The sequence below is a fragment of the Salmo trutta genome, chromosome 25 (genome assembly GCF_901001165.1).
Source record: "Salmo trutta chromosome 25, fSalTru1.1, whole genome shotgun sequence".
Lineage (NCBI taxonomy): Eukaryota > Metazoa > Chordata > Actinopteri > Salmoniformes > Salmonidae > Salmo > Salmo trutta.
In genome coordinates this window covers 9,659,542-9,680,350 of record NC_042981.1, presented here as the reverse complement: position 1 = coordinate 9,680,350, position 20,809 = coordinate 9,659,542, and the positions used below count along the sequence as shown (strand labels likewise).

At 43.0% G+C, this 20,809-nt stretch overlaps 1 protein-coding gene across 1 annotated transcript; it reads right to left on the bottom strand.

Moving 5' to 3' along the window:
- Nucleotides 1-12,559: 12,559 nt before the first annotated feature.
- Nucleotides 12,560-20,367, bottom strand: LOC115161964 (thioredoxin-related transmembrane protein 1). The gene is made up of 8 exons (XM_029712820.1): nt 19,928-20,367; nt 19,336-19,451; nt 18,858-18,903; nt 18,257-18,385; nt 16,047-16,092; nt 14,676-14,777; nt 14,116-14,182; nt 12,560-13,281 (listed from the first exon to the last, which is right to left on the bottom strand). The coding sequence occupies exons 1-8, from the start codon at nt 20,128-20,130 to the stop codon at nt 13,082-13,084; spliced, it is 909 nt and encodes a 302-aa protein (XP_029568680.1). The 5' UTR covers nt 20,131-20,367; the 3' UTR covers nt 12,560-13,081.
- Nucleotides 20,368-20,809: the final 442 nt, after the last annotated feature.

The window sequence follows — 20,809 nt, the reverse complement described above, 5'->3', positions numbered from 1 at the left end:
TGAGTAAAAAAACTAAACAAACAAACGAGGGTAGGCGTTACTATGGCGTCACTCAAAGAGCTGAGACATCTTCACAGGAAGTTCTGTCATTATAGAGTTTCTTTCCCCATGTTTCCCACCTCCAGTTGTCTATTAGACCTGTGTGAAACCCAGCAGTTACATTTCCCTATCTGCGGCTCAGATGGCACCCTATTCCCTATATAGTGCACTACTTTTGACCATGGCTCTGGTCAAAAGTATTGCACTACGAAGGGCATAGGGTGCCATCTGGGATGCAACCCCTGTGTTTATTCTCACAGGAGCCCGTGCTGCTATTTTAGTCCAGTGTACATACACAGAGAGACAGACGCATGGTTGGAGACAGAATCAAGGGCATGATTTTCTCCCTAAAAATACTATCTGGGGTTTAACAGCCTGCACTTATAGAGAGAAGAGACCTGTTAGCAGAGTCCATTTCTCAACAACATGTATTCATGAAACAACGGAGTTTCACAAATTCATACCGCAAACACACAATTACTCACAGACAGTCATGCTTATTGAGAAATGTTACTGTATACAAAAGGCATAAGCCCGAAAACACCAGTCCAGACTTAGCAAAACAAGTGATGCCTTGTCCGTCTCCTACACCCCTTGCACCTCGTAAACACACACACACACACACACACACACACACACACACACACACACACACACACACACACACACACACACACACACACACACGCACACACGTACACACACACACACACACACACAGACACAGACACACACACACACACACACACACACACACACACACAAACATGCACGGACACACACACAGACACACACACACACACACACACACACACACACACACACACACACACACACACACACACACACACACACACACACACACACACACACACACACACACACACACACACAGGGCAGGCGTAAGAGGCAGAAAATACTCCCTATGTACTGATGTCATCCAGCTCCTTAAAACAGGGTAAGTGTAGCAGGAGAGAGTGAGGACAGCGTTAATGGGGGACCATAGCTCCTATTGGCTGTACCACAGGAAGCCTAAACTCAGGGTATTGTTTTCCACCTCCCTCTATGGAAGCCCCCTGAAAGCACAGTGTCAGAGTACAGAATGATCATGCTGCTGGATGAGGGTTAGGCCAAGGGGGAGGGGTAGAAGGTGAATTGAGACTCGCCCCTCTTGTTGCCGGATGAGCTGTCCTTCTACTCGGGAAGCACTTCCCTTTACACGGGTGGGGAGGAGGACATCTATGAAACCACCCTGCATGGGTAGGGATGGGAGGGGAGCGCCCTAACCCTAACCTCAGTCACTGTTTCCACCCCAGTGGTGGTGTTGGTGAGAGCACCAGACCATTAAAGAAAATAGTGATTTTAGAAGTCCTGCTTTTCCCTTCTTCTGCTCAATGGTTGGATATATTACATGGGCTGTTTCAGGGCTGCGTTTCAGAATACAACTTAGGAAGAAACCACATGGAAAAAGTGGTAGGCAAGTTAGGTCCAAACAACTGTTTTTTTTTGGACCTAGTCAAAAGTGAATGTATTGTGTTAAAGGTTTCATGATGCTTGTATCTAAACCAAAGTAGATATTTTTAATATTGTTCTATACATCAGTTGGGGTCTCTAAAAGCTACAATATGAGGTCTTAAACCTAGTATGAAAGTGCATCCTTGTAGCTGTGTGGGCTAATATAGTCAAAATGTTTGCCTTGGGGTATGTTGAGCCAATGGCCATGGGGTATGTTGAGCCAATGGCCATGGGGCCTTGCCTATGTTAAAAGCGTTTTTAAAAAGTACAAAGTAATTGATTAGGTGTTAATATGGTGTAGTATAGTATAATATATTGTAGTATAATGTAGTGTAGTATAATATAGTGTAGTGTAGTATAATGTAGTGTAGTATAATATAGTGTAATTTAGTATAGCGTAGTATAATATAGTTTGGTGTAGTATAATATAGTATAGTGTAGTATAATATTATGTAGTATAGTGTAGTGTAGTATAGTGTAGTATAATATAATGTAGTGTAGTATAGTGTAGTATAGTGAAGTATAGTATAGTGTAGTATAATATAGTGTGGTATAGTGTAGTATAATATAGTATAGAATAGTGTAGTATAATATAGTGTAGTACAATATAGTGTAGTGTAGTATAATATTATTTTAGTATAGTGTAGTGTAGTATAGTGTAGTATAATATAGTGTAGTGTAGTGTAGTATAATGTAGTGTAGTATAATATAGTGTAATTTAGTATAGCGTAGTATAATATAGTTTGGTGTAGTATAATATTATGTAGTACAGTGTAGTGTAGCATAATATAATGCAATATAATATAGTGTGGTATAGTGTAGTATATTGAAGTATAGTATAGTGTAGTATAATATAGTGTGGTATAGTGTAGTATAATATAGTATAGAATAGTGTAGTATAATATAGTGTAGTATAATATTATTTTAGTATAGTGTAATGTAGTATAGTGTAGTATAATATAGTGTAGTGTAGTATAGTGTAGTGTAGCATAATATAATGTAGTATAATATAGTTTAGTGTAGTATAATATTATGTAGTATAATGTAGTGTAGTATAGTGTAGTATAGTGAAGTATAGTATAGTGTAGTATAATATAGTGTGGTATAGTGTAGTGTAGTATAATATAGTATAGAATAGTGTAGTATAATATAGTGTAGTATAATATAGTGTAGTGTAGTATAATATTATTTTAGTATACTGTAGTGTAGTATGGTGTAGTATAATATAGTATTGTGTAGTGTAGTGTAGTATAATGTAGTGTAGTATAATATAGTGTAATTTAGTATAGCGTAGTATAATATAGTTTGGTGTAGTATAATATTATGTAGTACAGTGTAGTGTAGCATAATATAATGTAATATAATATAGTGTAGTGTAGTATAGTGTAGTGTAGCATAATATAATGTAGTATAATATAGTTTAGTGTAGTATAATATAGTATAGAATAGTGTAGTATAATATAGTGTAGTATAATATAGTGTAGTGTAGTATAATATTATTTTAGTATAGTGTAGTGTAGTATAATATTGTATAGTGTAGTATAATATAGTTTAGTGTAGTATAATACAGTATAGAATAGTGTCGTATAACATAGCATAGTATAATATAGTGTAGTGTAGTATAATATTATTTTAGTATAGTGTAGTGTAGTATAATATAGTGTAGTGTAGTATAGTGTAGTGTAGCATAATATAATGTAGTATAATATAGTGTGGTGTAGTGTAGTATAATATAGTGTAATGTGGTATAGTGCAGTACAGTATTGTGTAGTATAATATAGTGTAGTGTAGTATAATATAGGATAGTGTAGTGTAACGCCACAATAGATGTGTAGTGCTGAGCTGCAGTGTCGCGTTAGGTCACCCCTGGTGCTTGTTTCCTGAGTGTCCCTCCTCAGTAATCACACAGGAGGCAGAAGACGGGCACACACACAACCTCTCTGTGGTTCAGTCAGCCAGTGAGAGAGGCAGGATCATACAGTGAGGGAAAAAAAGTATTTGATCCCCTGTTGATTTTGTACGTTTGCCCACTGACAAAGAAATGATCAGTCTGTAATTTTAATGGTAGGTTTATTTGAACAGTGAGAGACAGAATAACAACAAAAAAATCCAGAAAACGCATGTCAAAAATGTTATAAATTGATTTGCATTTTAATGAGGGAAATAAGTATTTGACTCCTCTGCAAAACATGACTTAGTACTTGGTGGCAAAACCCTTGTTGGCAATCACAGAGGTCAGACGTTTCTTGTAGTTGGCCACCAGGTTTGCACACATCTCAGGAGGGATTTTGTCCCACTCCTCTTTGCAGATCTTCTCCAAGTCATTAAGGTTTCGAGGCTGATGTTTGGCAACTCGAACCTTCAGCTCCCTCCACAGATTTTCTATGGGATTAAGGTCTGGAGACTGGCTAGGCCACTCCAGGATCTTAATGTGCTTCTCCTTGAGCCTCTCCTTTGTTGCCTTGGCCGCGTGTTTTGGGTCATTGTCATGCTGGAATACCCATCCACGACCCATTTTCAATGACATGGCTGAGGGAAGGAGGTTCTCACCTAAGATTTGACGGTACATGGCCCCGTCCATCGTCCCTTTGATGCGGTGAAGTTGTCCTGTCCCCTTAGCAGAAAAACACCCCCAAAGCATAATGTTTCCACCTCCATGTTTGACGGTGGGGATGGTATTCTTGGGGTCATAGGCAGCATTCCTCCTCCTCCAAACACGGCTAGTTGAGTTGATGCCAAAGAGCTCCATTTTGGTCTCATCTGACCACAACACTTTCACCCAGTTGTCCTCTGAATCATTCAGATGTTCATTGGCAAACTTCAGACGGGCATGTATATGTGCTTTCTTGAGCAGGGGGACCTTGCGGGCGCTGCAGGATTTCAGTCCTTCACAGTGTAGTGTGTTACCAATTGTTTTCTTGGTGACTATAGTCCCAGCTACCTTGAGATCATTGACAAGATCCTCCCGTGTAGTTCTGGGCTGATTCCTCACCGTTCTCATGATCATTGCAACTCCACGAGGTGAGATCTTGCATGGAGCCCCAGGCCGAGGGAGATTGACAGTTCTTTTGTGTTTCTTCCATTTGCGAATAATCACACCAACTGTTGTCACCTTCTCACCAAGCTGCTTGGTGATGGTCTTGTTCCCATTCCAGCCTTGTGTAGGTCTACAATCTTGTCCTTGACATCCTTAGAGAGCTCTTTGGTCTTGGCCATGGTGGAGAGTTTGGAATCTGATTGATTGATTGCTTCTGTGGACAGGTGTCTTTTATACAGGTAACAAACTGAGATTAGGAGCACGCCCTTTAAGTGTGTGCTCCTAATCTCAGCTCGTTACCTGTATAAAAAACACCTGGGAGCCAGAAATCCTTCTGATTGATAGGGGGTCAAATACTTATTTCCCTCATTAAAATGCAAATCAATTTATAACATTTTTGACGTGCGTTTTTCTGGATTTTTTTGTTGTTATTCTGTCTCTCACTGTTCAAATAAACATAACATTAAAATGATAGACTGATCATTTCTTTGTCAGTGTGCAAACGTACAAAATCAGCAGGGGATCAAATACTTTTTTCCCTCACTGTATAACACAAGGTTGTTTTTCAGCTTGAGGCAGACAACCCCTTCTGGTCTCTGGCCCAGGGGCTTCAAGTCAAACAGGCCTCTCTTCCCCACAACATACCCCCTCTGGTCTCTGGCCCAGGGGCTTCAAGTCAAACAGGCCTCTCTTCCCCACAACTTACCCCCTCTGGTCTCTGGCCCAGGGGCTTCAAGTCAAACAGGCCTCTCTTCCCCACTCCTTACCTCTTCTGGTCTCTGGCCCAGGGGCTTCAAGTCAAACAGGCCTCTCTTCCCCACTCCTTACCCCCTCTGGTCTCTGGCCCAGGGGCTTCAAGTCAAACAGGCCTCTCTTCCCCACTCCTTACCCCCTCTGGTCTCTGGCCCAGGGGCTTCAAGTCAAACAGGCCTCTCTTCCCCACTCCTTACCCCCTCTGGTCTCTGGCCCAGGGGCTTCAAGTCAAACAGGCCTCTCTTCCCCACTCCTTACCCCCTCTGGTCTCTGGCCCAGGGGCTTCAAGTCAAACAGGCCTCTCTTCCCCACTCCTTACCTCTTCTGGTCTCTGGCCCAGGGGCTTCAAGTCAAACAGGCCTCTCTTCCCCACTCCTTACCTCTTCTGGTCTCTGGCCCAGGGGCTTCAAGTCAAACAGGCCTCTCTTCCCCACTACCAACTTAAATACGTGTGCTGTGCTGTATAGAAGTCAAAAGGAAAAAGGACTGGACTTCCAGAGCTCTCCCATGGATGTTGGGTAGTAGGGGAGAGTGGGGTACGTTGAGCCATTTTGTACATTCAGCATCACTCCATCAAGGGAAATATAGTATTCTTTCTAACAAAGACATCTACATACTGTATATTTCAGGATGTGTGTTCCTGTAAATAATGAGAAATCATGTAAACATTACAAATTTGAAAACATAGCTCGTCCAAAATAAGTGGTCTCTTGGTACACACATGATAACATATATGTACACACTATACACACACATGATAACATACACACGATAACATGTACACTATACACACACATATAACATACATGTACACACTATACACACATGATAACATACACACTGTACCCACACATGATAACATACACACACATGGTAACATACACCCTATACACACACGGTAACATATGCCCTATTGTAAAAGGAATTTAGTATCTTTGATGATAATAATCAATAATCAATTCGCCTTGACTAATGCCCAAGGTTTGTAAGACAATGGGTTAAAATAATTATGCAAGGACTCAGCTTTCTGCAAAAGGTTTCTGTAGCTTTTATTCAGAGAACGTTCTGAGGTCATGATAACAAAACAGTCATTATATAGTTCTTGCTTTCTTACGCACATGCATTTACACACAAACTGTTGGTGACCTGTCTCCCCCACAAACTTCTCACACTCTTTATGACTCTCCCGAGCTCGCCTGTTCCTTTCCCTCAAGGTTAGAAATGCTTTGAAGCTTTTACTCCCAGGACCATCTGTCTCCTGGTGTCCCTCGTAATTGCCTATACACATTTCTTTCCCTATCCCATGGTTCCTGGACTTTCCAGAACTAATCAAACTTATCTATCCCTACATTGATTATTACGTTGATTATTCATTAACCATTCTGTATGACTAATACTTCATCATGGTTTATTGATTCATTTACCTTTAATAGATAATTCTCTTATCACCTATACACACAAAATACATGATAAGATGCACACACATGATAACATACACACACACATGATAACATACACACACACACATGATAACATACACACAGATGATAACATACGCACTATACACACACATGATAGCATAAAACCATGTCTATCTTTGTTTCCCAAACACAATTCGACAATCAGAATAATTTTTGGGTATTTTAATAATTTTAAGCATCTTTTAACACTTTTTCCATTATACTCTGAGACCTCTCTCTGAGTCCTCTCTCTGAGTCTTCACCAGCTCCAGTCTCTGAGTCCTCTCTCTGCACCTTCACCAGCTGGGACGTACTAAAAGGTATCCCCCAGAGGCTAGAGAGCACAGCAAGCTTCAAGTTTTATTAGTCGTATGTACAGGATACACATGGTATACATCATCCAACGAAATGTTAACTTGCAGGTTCCTTCTGGACAATGCAACAATAAGAAATAAGAAAGATAAGAAAACCAACAGAATGTAAATGGCTCAGTAGAATAAACATTGTAATAACCCCCCCCCCACCCAAATAAAAATTATCTAGTAAAAATCAACATGAGTAGGATTGCAATTTCCTGTTTCCAATTTTTATTAAAGCTACTAACACATTGACCTAGTAAGTACCAGTGTGAACTGAACATTTACAGTAGGTTTTTCGGCATTACTGAAAGTATGCAGGATAAATAGCTACTATGGTAGCACAAATGCAATTATTTTAAGACAGTGGAAAATATTGCCACCTACTGGACATTAGTAGTATTACAAAACTGCTATAACACTAAGCTTAGAGTTGTACAATGACAGTCACCAAGCGTTTAATTCCTGTATTCATGACAGGGTTTGAGCAGTATAGTAGGCCTACTCGGGCTCAAACCCTGTCATGAATACAGGAATTAAATGCTTGGTGTCTGTCATTGTACAACTCCAAGGTACATGCATCTAGAAGAGTGGTCTCTCTCTCTCCCCTCCCAGAGGACCTGAGCCCTAGGACCATGCCTCAGGACTACCTGACCTGATGACTCCTGGCTGTACCCCTCTCTCTCTCCTCTCCTGGAGGACCTGAGCCCTAGGACCATGCCTCAGGACTACCTGACCTGATGACTCCTGGCTGTACCCCTCTCTCTCTCCTCTCCTGGAGGACCTGAGCCCTAGGACCATGCCTCAGGACTACCTGACCTGATGACTCCTGGCTGTACCACTCTCTCCCCTCCTGGAGGACCTGAGCCCTAGGACCATGCCTCAGGACTACCTGACCTGATGACTCCTGGCTGTACCACTCTCTCTCTCTCTCTCTCCCCTCCTGGAGGACCTGAGCCCTAGGACCATGCCTCAGGACTACCTGACCTGATGACTCCTGGCTGTACCACTCTCTCTCTCTCTCTCTCCTCTCCTGGAGGACCTGAGCCCTAGGACCATGCCTCAGGACTACCTGACCTGATGACTCCTGGCTATACCACTCTCTCTCTCTCCCCTCCTGGAGGACCTGAGCCCTAGGACCATGCCTCAGGACTACCTGACCTGATGACTCCTGGCTGTACCACTCTCTCCCTCTCTCCCTCCTCTCCCGGAGGACCTGAGCCCTAGGACCATGCCTCAGGACTACCTGACCTGATGACTCCTGGCTATACCACTCTCTCTCTCTCCCCTCCTGGAGGACCTGAGCCCTAGGACCATGCCTCAGGACTACCTGACCTGATGACTCCTGGCTGTACCACTCTCTCTCTCTCTCCCCTCCTGGAGGACCTGAGCCCTAGGACCATGCCTCAGGACTACCTGACCTGATGACTCCTGGCTGTACCACTCTCTCTCTCTCTCCTCTCCTGGAGGACCTGAGCCCTAGGACCATGCCTCAGGACTACCTGACCTGATGACTCCTGGCTGTACCACTCTCTCTCTCTCTCCCCTCCCAGAGGACCTGAGCCCTAGGACCATGCCTCAGGACTACCTGACCTGATGACTCCTGGCTGTACCACTCTCTCTCTCTCTCTCCCCTCCTGGAGGACCTGAGCCCTAGGACCATGCCTCAGGACTACCTGACCTGATGACTCCTAACTGTATCACTCTCTCTCTCTCTCCCCCCTCCTGGAGGACCTGAGCCCTAGGACCATGCCTCAGGACTACCTGACCTGATGACTCCTGGCTGTACCACTCTCTCTCTCCCCCCTCCTGGAGGACCTGAGCCCTAGGACCATGCCTCAGGACTACCTGACCTGATGACTCCTGGCTGTACCACTCTCTCTCTCCCCTCCTGGAGGACCTGAGCCCTAGGACCATGCCTCAGGACTACCTGACCTGATGACTCCTGGCCGTACCCCTCTCTCTCTCTCCCCTCCTGGAGGACCTGAGCCCTAGGACCATGCCTCAGGACTACCTGACCTGATGACTCCTGGCCGTACCCCATTCCACCTGGTTGTACGGCTGCTCTGCCTGCAGCTATGGAACCCTGACCTTGTCCCGGACCTGCTTTTTCAACTCCCTCTGTCTCTATTTCGCTCTTTCACCTGCTGTCTCGACCTCTGAATGCTCGGCTATGAAAAGCCAACTGACTTTCACTCCTGACATGTTGCACCCTCTATAACCACTGGTACTATTATCTGACCCTGCTGGTCATCTATGAATGTTTGAATATCTTGAAGAATTATCTGGCCTTAATGGCCATGTACTCTTATAATCTCCACCTGGCACAGCTAGAAGAGCTCTGAGGCTCTGAGAGGAACCACCTCTCAGAGCCTGGTTCCTCTCTAGGTTTCTTCCTAGGTTCCTGCATTTTCTAGGGAGTTTTTCCCAGCCACCGCGCTTCTGCCTCTGCATTGCTTGCTCTTTGGGGTTTTCAGCTGGGTATCTGTAAAGCACTTTGTGACAAATTATGTAAAAAGAGCATTATAAAATACATTTAATTGAGTTCATCTACGCAATTTCTAGAAGTTATTGTAAAACCTCACAGTATATTACTCACTGTAAGTCACCTAATAAAAACGGACATTTCCGCCACAGAGTGACAAGTACAGATCGGTTCAAACATGACTTGATTCTTTATTGAAAGAGCTCTCATTGGACACAGGTAAGAACATAGTTGTCTCAGTGTCCTACATGACATCCCTCTATGCTTCTCAAATTGCACCCTATTCCCTATATAATGCACTACTTTTGACCTGCACTATACAGGGAGCCATTTAGGACAAGCCCTGCAGCTGAAGCAAAAGTGAGGAAAGCTAGAAGCCACAGTTAGATTTCCAACCAAATGGATCCATGTTAAATGTTCAGGTGGGCATATGTTGATGTTGTACCCTTGTCACAACATGAGGAAATAGCTTGTAGGAAAGAAATAATAGCATTTAAAAAGAAGTCCTTAAGAGAAGTCATTGCTAAAAATGTGGAACGTCAACACAGGTCACAGGTCATAGGCCTAAACCGGTCTGTTCTACAAAGCTGAAATACATAAACACGTTTTTGTGAGCATCTGTCAGTTCTTACAGATAATGAAATGTTAGTAAAATACTCGTCCCGGGTTACATTGCCACGTCTACTGACCACTCAGAAAATGTAAAACTATATGTCCTTCGCAAAAAACACTATTTTATGAATGATGCACAGTACAGTCAAAGTCATTCTTGTTTGGTCTTGTTCTTTCAGAAGAACAGGACGTCAAACTAAATCCATAAAGGGTCTCAGAATAGGGGTGCTGATCTAGGTAAAACTGATCTCAGATCAGCACTCCTACTCAGACGCTTTGCGGGCCCTGGCTTTGACCATTGGTACTCTGCATCGACTGCCCTGGGGGTTTACCTTGGTCTATTTTCAAACCATGAAAATAGGTTTAATGACCTCGAGTTCAAACTCTTAGGAACAGTTTTCTGGACACCAATTAAGCATAGTCCTGGAGAATGTACATTGAAATAGCTTTTAAATCCAGGATTAGGCTTAAATCGGCATCCAGGAAATTTCAGTTAAACTTCAAAAAGCAGTCTCTCTCTCTCACACACACACACACACACACCTCTACCCCCATCCCCCTTCCCCCGCTCTCTCACACAGAGAGTAAAGCAGAAGCCAGAAAACTACGGCGCAGAAGTAGGGTTAAAATACCATCACCTCTCACAACACGTGTCACGCATCCCAAATGGCTCCCTGTTCCCTATATAATGCACTACTTTTGACCAGAGCTATATGAGTCTTGGTCAACAGTAGTGAACACTATAGGGGATAGTGTGCCATTTGTGACCAGGATATCGAAGAACCCCCATAATAATTGTAGTTGTAAAGACGGCATGCATTGTGTCTGACATGACAGCACATTAATAAACTATTTCCGACTTATATGGAAGAACATCTCACACAGAGATGAACACAACATAAGATATGTCTCAAAGACATTCCACTGCCAGCTTTACAAAGGGGTGGATATTAGCTTTACAGCAGAGATCAACAAAACAAGGTTATTAACATTTTACACAATATCTTTGTATCATGCTGGGGTTGTGAACGCACCCCTGTGCAGCCCTGTTCTGGCCAAACAAGGGGCGTCTTCACAACTCCAAAACAGTTAAACCCTTAATGATTAATACTGACCAACATCCACTTCCAGGGAGGTTTAGTAAGCACCACAATCTTTTTCAAAAATGGAGTGAGACTTCATCAAAACCAGGCAGGCAGAAAATAGCAGTTCCCTTCCACCAGAGATGAAAGCAACAACTGCACAACTCAACATCTTGGTGTAGACCAAACAGAAACATATGAAGGGCCCCCGAAGAGATTTGATCTTAGTTGCCTGTAGAAAAGCATGCAAACTGCACTGCGCTCACTAAAGCATTATGAAGTTCAATGGTGGGCGGATACAAGGTCTGTCAAGGAAGACTTGGATGAAAACAAACAATAGGCTTTCTGAGGTTAAAAAAATAAATAATTTAAAGTGGAAAAGGAGAAACAGAAATATACATAAGATGGAAGATTTTTGCTGTGTGGACAAAACATTAAGAACACCTGATCTTTCCATGACAGACTAACCAGGTGAATAAAAGTGAAAGCTATGATCCCGTATTGATGTCACTTGTTAAATTCTCTTCATTCAGTGTAGATGAAGGGGAGGAGACAGTTTGAAGAAGGATTTTTAAGCCTCGAGACAATTGAGACATGGATTGTGTATGTGTGCTATTCAGAGGGAGAATGGGCAAGACAAAATATTTAAGCGCCTTTGAACGGGGTACAGTAGTAGGTGCCGGTTTGTGTCAAGAACTGCACCGCTGCTGGGTTTTTCAGGCTCAACAGTTTCCTGTGTATCGAGAATGGTCCACCACCCAAAGGACATCCAGCCAACTGTGGGAAGCATTGGAGTCAACAGAGGCTGTTCTGAGGTCAAAAGGGGGTACAACTCAATATTAGGAAGGTGTTCCTAATGTTTTGGACACACAGTGTACAATGAAATAATGCTCAAAAGCTGTATATAATTTGTTAAAACAGGGATTAATGTAGAATACAAAAAAAGTGGTAAAATGATCCTGTTCTAGTGCACTCCATACCTTCAGGTAAACTCCACCCAAACACCATCCTTTGGGATTTGTTTCATTAGTCCATTGTTGACATAGTCCCAAAAGATATGTCACTTTCAAAATACAGAAATCATCCCCGCATGATGCAGTTTGTATCATATATGAGGTAAAATGCATCACACAGGGATGATTTCTGTATTTTGAAAGTGACATATCTTTTGGGACTATGTCTACAATGGACTAATGAAACAAAGAACAAGGATATACAGGTTTGTGTTCATTAGGGACATTTTTTTTTTTATTATTTACCAACAGAAAATGAAAAAGGAGCATTTCATATTGGACTTGGATAAACCCTTCCTGTTCCAATCTGTTTCCTTCATTTGATGCCTAAAGAACATGACAATGGTGTTGGGAGTGTGCAGTAGCACCTCCAATCCAGGGGAGGGTGCTGGTGGTGAGAGCAGAGCGGCCAGAATACGGGGCACTCCCGGTGAAGCTGAAGGGAGAAGAAGCAAGGCGTCGCTGAGGCCTTGCCAGCGTGTTGCTAGGGCTCTGTAAGCTGTCTGCTGTAAACTCTACTGCTGTTCAGGAACATAAAGCACCTCAGAGTAGGAGTGCTGATCTAGGATCAGTTCCACCTGTCCATGTCATCTTAGTTATCATCATCTATAATTCCTAGATCAGTACTCCTATTCTGAGGCACTTTATAAAAACGAGCTTAGGCCCCAAACCAGGCCCCCTCCCCTTCCTCGCTGTTTAAAGGGGCATCTTCAGTTCCCCTCCAGGCCTCTAGGACTCCTTATCCTGGTCTTCACGGTTGCCCACCACCCTCTTTCGCAGCACCTCCTCTGGACGCCCCTCGGGAGACGCTGTCCTCCAGACATCTTCCTGTTCTCCATCTTCATCGTCCTCATCATCCTCTTCTCCGTCCGCCTCCTGCTCCTCCTCCAGCTGCTGAATCAGCCTGGCTTGTTCCATCGTCTGTTTCTCTGGAATGGGACAATAAAGACTATATGAATAACAGGCCAATAAGAATAACAGAATAAAGACTATATGAATACCATGACAACAAAGACTATATGAATACCAGGGCAATAAAGACTATATGAATACCAGGGCAATAAAGACTATATGAATACCAGGGCAATAAAGACTATATGAATACCAGGGCAATAAAGACTATATGAATACCATGACAATAAAGACTATATGAATAACATGACAATAAAGACTATATGAATACCAGGGCAATAAAGACTATATGAATACCAGGGCAATAAAGACTATATGAATACCAGGGCAATAAAGACTATATGAATACCATGACAATAAAGACTATATGAATACCAGGGCAATAAAGACTATATGAATACCAGGGCAATAAAGACTATATGAATAACATGACAATAAAGACTATATGAATACCAGGGCAATAAAGACTATATGAATACCAGGACAAGAAAGACTATATGAATAACATGACAATAAAGACTATATGAATAACATGACAATAAAGACTATATGAATAACAGGACAACAAGAATAACAGAATAAAGACTATATGAATAACAGTACAGGACAATAACAAAGTCATTATATTACATACTGCACTCTCCATGCCACTGCTCCTACACTAAAAACAGAACAGTCCACAACTTAAGAACAGGAAAAAGACATGTCTGTTCTCTGTAAAGACAATGATAAAAGATTATGGTAATCTTCTACTACTATATCCGCTCCAAGAGTTCAGCACATAACACAGTGCTACACTGCACATTTCATAAAGTTACATGGACATGGATTCTCTGTCAACTCATACTCACTCTGGTAGTAGTTTGGGGAGTTAAATCGTCGTGATGGGAAGACAAAATCTGCAATGAACACCAGTATCTGGAAGAGAAGGTACAAGAGAAGTTGGCTCGATTGGTGAGGAGAGCAGAGTTGATGTTACTGTAACATATTGACATCGCTGTCTTTCTTTGCCTCCAATAACTTCCACAGCCTGTCATTTTTCCTACTGAATATAAAATGGGATGCATTTGCTCCATTGTTTACATGTGTCTTGGTGGTCCACTATGTGAGGGCACGCACATAATACTAAATAATTACAACACTTTTTATATGACCAGACACCTTTCAGGACACCTTACATTAAAAAGTACATTAAAATCAAAAGTGTAAGATAAATTAAATCTTAGCTCAATACCAGTCCCAGAACTAGGCCAGAGAAGAGAGTGGCCAGTCCAAGGAGTATGACTAACATACCAGTCCCAGAACTAGGCCAGAGAAGAGAGTGGCCAGTCCAAGGAGTATGACTAATGTACCAGTCCCAGAACTAGGCCAGAGAAGAGAGTGGCCAGTCCAAGGAGTATGACTAACATACCAGTCCCAGGACTAGGCCAGAGAAGAGAGTGGCCAGTCCAAAGATGACATATGAGCCCCACACTGGAATCCCCAAATGCTCTGTCAGGTAGTTATGGCAACGCTGGAGAGGAGAGAACAAGAAGTCAACTGTTAGTTTCAACTTGGCAATGTCTTTGCAATTTTTTACAAACAAGCAAAGGATAAAAAGATGCTTCAAATGAAAACTGAGATGACTGCATTAAAAGATAAATAGTGTAAGTACAATATAGGCTATATACACTGAGTGTACAAAACATTAAAGACACCTGTTTTTTCCGTGACATAGACTGACCAGGTGAAAGGTATGATCCCGTATTGATGTCACCTGTTAAATCCACTTCAAATCAGTGTAGATGAAGGGGAGGAGACAGGTTAAAGAAGAATTTTTAAGCCTCGAGACAATTGAGACATGGATTGTGTATATGTACCATTCAGAGGGTGAATGGGCAAGACAAAATATGTAAGTGCCTTTGAACGGGGTGTGGTGGCAGGTGCCTTTGATAGGGTGTGGCGGCAGGTGCCTTTGATAGGGTGTGGTGGCAGGTGTCTTTGATAGGGTGTGGCGGCAGGTGTCTTTGATAGGGTGTGGCGGTAGGTGTCTTTGATAGGGTGTGGTGGTAGGTGTCTTTGAACGGGGTGTGGTGGCAGGTGTCTTTGATAGGGGTGTGGTGGCAGGTGTCTTTGATAGGGTGTGGTGGTAGGTGTCTTTGATAGGGTGTGGCGGTAGGTGTCTTTGAAAGGGTGTGGCGGTAGGTGTCTTTGAACGGGGTATGGTGGTAGGTGCCAGACGCACCGGTTTGTGTCAAAAACCGCAACGCTGCTGGGTTTTTCACACTCAACAGTTTCCTGTGTGCATCAAGAATGGTCCACCACCCAAAGGACATCCAGCCAACTTGACATAACCGTGGGAAGCATTGGAGTCAACATGGGCCAGCATCCCTGTGGAATACTTTCAACACCTTGTAGAGTCCATGTCCCGACGAATTGAGGCTGTTCTGAGGACAAAGGTTAAGGTGAGATTTGAATGGAGAAACCTGATCTGAGAGCAGCACTGCCTTTCTTTCCATTCTATCAGTATCAACACATGCCTCAACGACACACTTATGGAACATTCTCTCTGCATGGTGTTCTGGGAAACATGTCACATCTTTGGTGTTTAAGGAAAGATGCATTGTTAAAAAACACTATGTAAGCCTAAATTCCATCGCTATCGGGAAACCGGGCCTGGTCAAAGGTGGTGCACTACATAGGGAGCCATTTGGGATGCAGTCATAGTGTTGCTGTTGTGTGGGTGTGGTGTTGGTGTGTGGTGTCTGACAGCTCACAGAGTGAAGGCAAAAGCAGCACTCACCCTAATGAACATTGACAGCTTGAAGAGAGCGGACATAGTGTTCATCCTTCAGGGGGCGAAAAGGGAGAAATACCTTTTAGACATTTTAATTTAGATAATTTAAGAATTACCAGCTAACCTGGTTAAAGTGTCAAACTATCATGGTCCAAAACACACCAAGAAAGTTGTGAAGAGGGTACGACAACGCATTTCCCCCCCCTCAGGAGACTGAAAAGATTCGTCATCGGCCCCAGATCCTCAAAAAGTTCTACATCTGCACCATTGAGCGCATCCTGACCGGTTGCATCACAGCCTGGTATGGCAACTGCTCGGCATCCGACCACAAGGCGCTACAGAGGGTAGTGCGTACAGCCCAGTAAATCACTGGGAACAAGCACCCTGCCATCCAGGACCTATATAATAGGCGGTGTCAGAGGAAGGCCCAAAAAATGCCAAAGACTCAGGTCACCCAAGTCATAGACTGTTCGCTACCGCACGGAAAGCGGTACCGGAGTCTAGGTCTAAAAGACTCCTTAACAGCTTCTACCCCCAAACCATGACTGCTGAACAACTAATCAAGTCGCCACCCGGACTATTGCATTGAACCCCCCTCCCCCCTTTGTTTTTACACTGCTGCAACTCGCTGTTTATTATCTATGCAGTCACTTCACCCCTACTTACATGTACAAATTACCTCGACTAACCTGTACCCCTGCACATTGATCCGGTACCCCCTGTATATAGCCTCATTATTGTTATTTTATTGTGTTACTTTTTTACTTTATTTAGTAAATATTTTCTTAACTCCATTTTCTTAAACTGCATTGTTGGTTAAGGGCTTGTAAGTAAGCATTTCACTGTAAGGTCTACATGTATTCAGAGCATGTGACAAATAAAATGTGATTTGAAGTGTCAGAGTGGCTGACAGGCACCCTATTCCTTATATTCCTACCTTTGACTAGGGCTCTGATGAAAAGTATTGCACTATGCAGGGAATAGGGTGCCATTTGGGGTATACAGACTTGGGTGTGTTGGTTGGATGTTTAATCACAAAACTAAGAGGCTGAGTAACTAGTGTAGCGTTTGGATATGACCTGAAGTGTAGCGTTTGGATATGTCCTGAAGTGTAGCGTTTGGATATGACCTGAAGTGTAGCGTTTGGATATGTCCTGAAGTGTAGCGTTTGGATATGTCCTGAAGTGTAGCGTTTGGATATGTCCTGAAGTGTAGCGTTTGGATATGACCTGAAGTGTAGCGTTTGGATATGTCCTGAAGTGTAGCGGTTGGATATGTCCTGAAGTGTAGCGTTTGGATATGTCCTGAAGTGTAGCGTTTGGATATGTCCTGAAGTGTAGCGTTTGGATATGACCTGAAGGGTAGCGTTTGGATATGTCCTGTTGTTCTGAAGTGTAGTGTGCGTGTGGGAGTGATAAGAAGAATGTGCGTGGTTAGGAGTAAAAACAGGTTGTTGTTTTAGAGAGGACTACCCATGGAAGTGGACTGCAGCTATTTAGTCACTTCTATAAAACATACTGGCTACATTCAGACTCAGTCACTACATGTTATAAAGCAGAGACGGGTAACTGGTGACCCACAGGCCCCCTTTTGTAGGGCCACGCATTAAAAAAACGATATAGTAGAATACACAAGGTGCAATTTCAAAATATGATTGTGCATCAGCAGTTTTGCCCTTGAAAGCCCATGTTAGAAAAAATACATTTGGGGGGGTAAGTTAGCTGGCCGCTGGTCTATCTAAACTCATATTAATCATGGTCGAAATACAGACCGGGGAGCCCCCATTGATTTTGTTAGTCACTCTCACCCAGATATCATATTAAAAACTGCAAACATTTCTCTCCGCCCCATGGCAAAATGTTGGGGGGGGGGGGGCTCTGACTGCATGTGTGGGTATGGATGTGGGTACGCAAACCCGCGAGCCACTGCGGCCCCTCATTTTTGTGGCCCCAACCCCAGTAAAGTTGTCCATCCCTGTTAAAAAGTCTTAAAGGAGGCCTGGCTGAGGCCAAAATGTCACAAATATCCCAACTTCAATTCATTATTTCTCAACAATCCTTTTAGACAGAAAAGTAAATAAACGTCCTTCCTTCAAAAGGACCTTTTTATGCATTACATTTCAGTATTTTTTCCCCTCCAGTTTCACACATTAAGGCCCCGTAATGAGAGGAGACTCCCATCAATCACTCAAATCAATCAATCATGAATCCACTCACATGAAGGAAGATGGTCCAAACCAGGAAGACACGGGCTCAATGCCCTGCCACTTCTTCTCATCAATAAAGCTTAGCAAGTCATCTTTGGTGCGAGCTCCCTGGTACCTCCTGAACACACCATCCTTACAGCTGACACACACACACACACACACACACACACACACACACACAGTGTCATCATAGAGATCTACCACAATTAAAGCCAAATGAAGAAGCCAATATTGTGGCATTAAGCACAATAAAGAAACAGTCAGATTGTTTGCCCATTGTGCCACTAAGCTATAGTAGGGTCATATATATTTAGTTATTCTACCATTGACAGGCAATGTTTTATAGCAACATATAAGGCTAGTGTCTAAACTGGGTCTGGAATCATAACAGTAGCAACAACAACAAAACAACATGTTAGAAAGACACTTCCTCTTCCCGCCAAAGTCTGAACATTCCAGTGAGGGTTATTGGCTAAAATGTGGTTGTAAGATGATCACATTTCCTGATTAGTCTAAATAGGATGATGGGTGGTGGTTGAGTTTTGTTGGCCTGCGTCTGTGACAGGAACAGGATGTGAGACATTGCTTGAGGCACTAGAGAGATAACTTACTGGTAGATGGTCGGAAGTGAAGTGATGATGAATCGCCCGCTCAAACCTAAGGCGTGGGTAGGGGGTGGCGGGAGGAGAGAGCAGAATGTTAGTGAATATGACTAAATATCTCTCTGAATGAGTCCAACATCATCTTGTTCATGACTGATATTACAAAGGGTCTACAAAAACACGAGATAGACCTAACAAATTATATCAATGGTAATAGTGGACTATAACTGGATCAGATTACATGCATTGTCTCAACTACAAAACATAGTGGACCTCTCCCCTCCTCTGAAAGCAGTAGGGTGCAGCTGGCCCAAGAGACAGTCATCTTTGGTCCGTTTAGCATTTTATCCACTAAAGGTTAAGGTTTGGATTGGAGAAGCTAGGATGATCAGTACCTAGGGGAAACTTCACCCCAGAACTTCGTTAAACTTGAGAAGGGGGATTATTGATAGGCAGTCAGGAAGCCAGGGAGATAGACATAACGTACCAGGCTGTTCAGTAACATCCACCTTCGCCATGTTGACGCCCATGTCCTCACCCCAGTCGGCAAACTCATTCCACACCGGCTGGAGCTGTTGGCACGCCGGACACCACGGAGCAAAACTGCCGGGGACGAGTGAGGTTGGGACCAAACGTTGGCATGACAATAACAACGTTAGATACCGTTTTTCAACAACAAAAATATCTGACAAAACTATCCAATATTCAATGGCAGCAGGTGTCAACATGTCTTAACTACACCACACAACTAACGTTAGCTAGCTAACAAAAACACTCAGTAGTCCAGCAGGCTAGCTCTGTCTTTCCAACTCCACCATGCCATGGTCTGTCACATCATTTCAGATGAATCTGAAAGCATGGATTTTACATTGTTAGCTGCGAGCCTATGAAACAATGTAACGTTAGCAAGCTATCTATCTAAGATAAGAAACTATCTAGCTAGGTGTGGCGTGGTTTTCAACAAGTGCCGATTCAAGACTAGAAAAACGACCTATTGCAAAGTAACGTTAGCTGTATGTATTGCCAGCCTAACTAAGCAGTTAGCTTACCATGCTTGCTAGCTAGCTAGATGGACTTACAATTCAATCATCCATTCTCCTGCCAAGATGTCTTCCCAGTTTCCGTCAGTGATCTCTTTGAGGCTGCTCGGTTTGGCCAAGGCTGGATGCGACGTCAGGTAAATAAGCAAAAGGAGTGAACATGTCAAGAGATTTGATTTTGATCGCCAAGGTAAAGAAGATAACACAACGACGCCAATTTTGTGATCCAGCAAAGGCGCCATGTTTAGGTCCACTAGTCTACCGTTTGTACTTCCGTTTACCTAGTAACCTCTGAAACCGCCCTTCTCAGCAGTTTTCTAAACTGTAAAATATACTGCTCACATTGACAGCTCTCTAATGTCACAGAAAAAACACAGTGGGTGGTATTTTATTTTCTAGTTTAGCAATTTTGCAATGCTAAATCTGTGTGTTTATTGCATCTTCCCTTGCCGCTTTTGGCAGGCAAATGAAATGTTCCATTCAAGACCGCAACGTCTTGAAATAATCCGTTTCTGCTTTATGTTTACCACCAGGTGGTACTGTGGCCCATAAAGTGTGTGTGTGTGTGTGTGTGTGTGTGTGTGTGTGTGTGTGTGTGTGAGTGAGTGAGTGAGTGAGAGAGAGAGAGAGAGAGAGAGAGAGAGAGAGAGAGAGAGAGAGAGAGAGAGAGAGAGAGAGAGAGAGAGAGAGAGAGAGAGAGAGAGAGAGATGCGGTTTGAATAAAGAGAAAAAAGAGAAAACAATGCATTAAAAATACCAAAATGTATCAGTTTTGTGCAATTCATATCAATAGGCTACATCACCTATGCCTAAACTTTAGGGCCTAACTGTACATTAGCCAAATACATGCCAATTGCTTTTGGGAACTTGGGCAGAACAATTTAGTCGATCCACTGAGGTAAAAAAGACAATGGGAAAGGG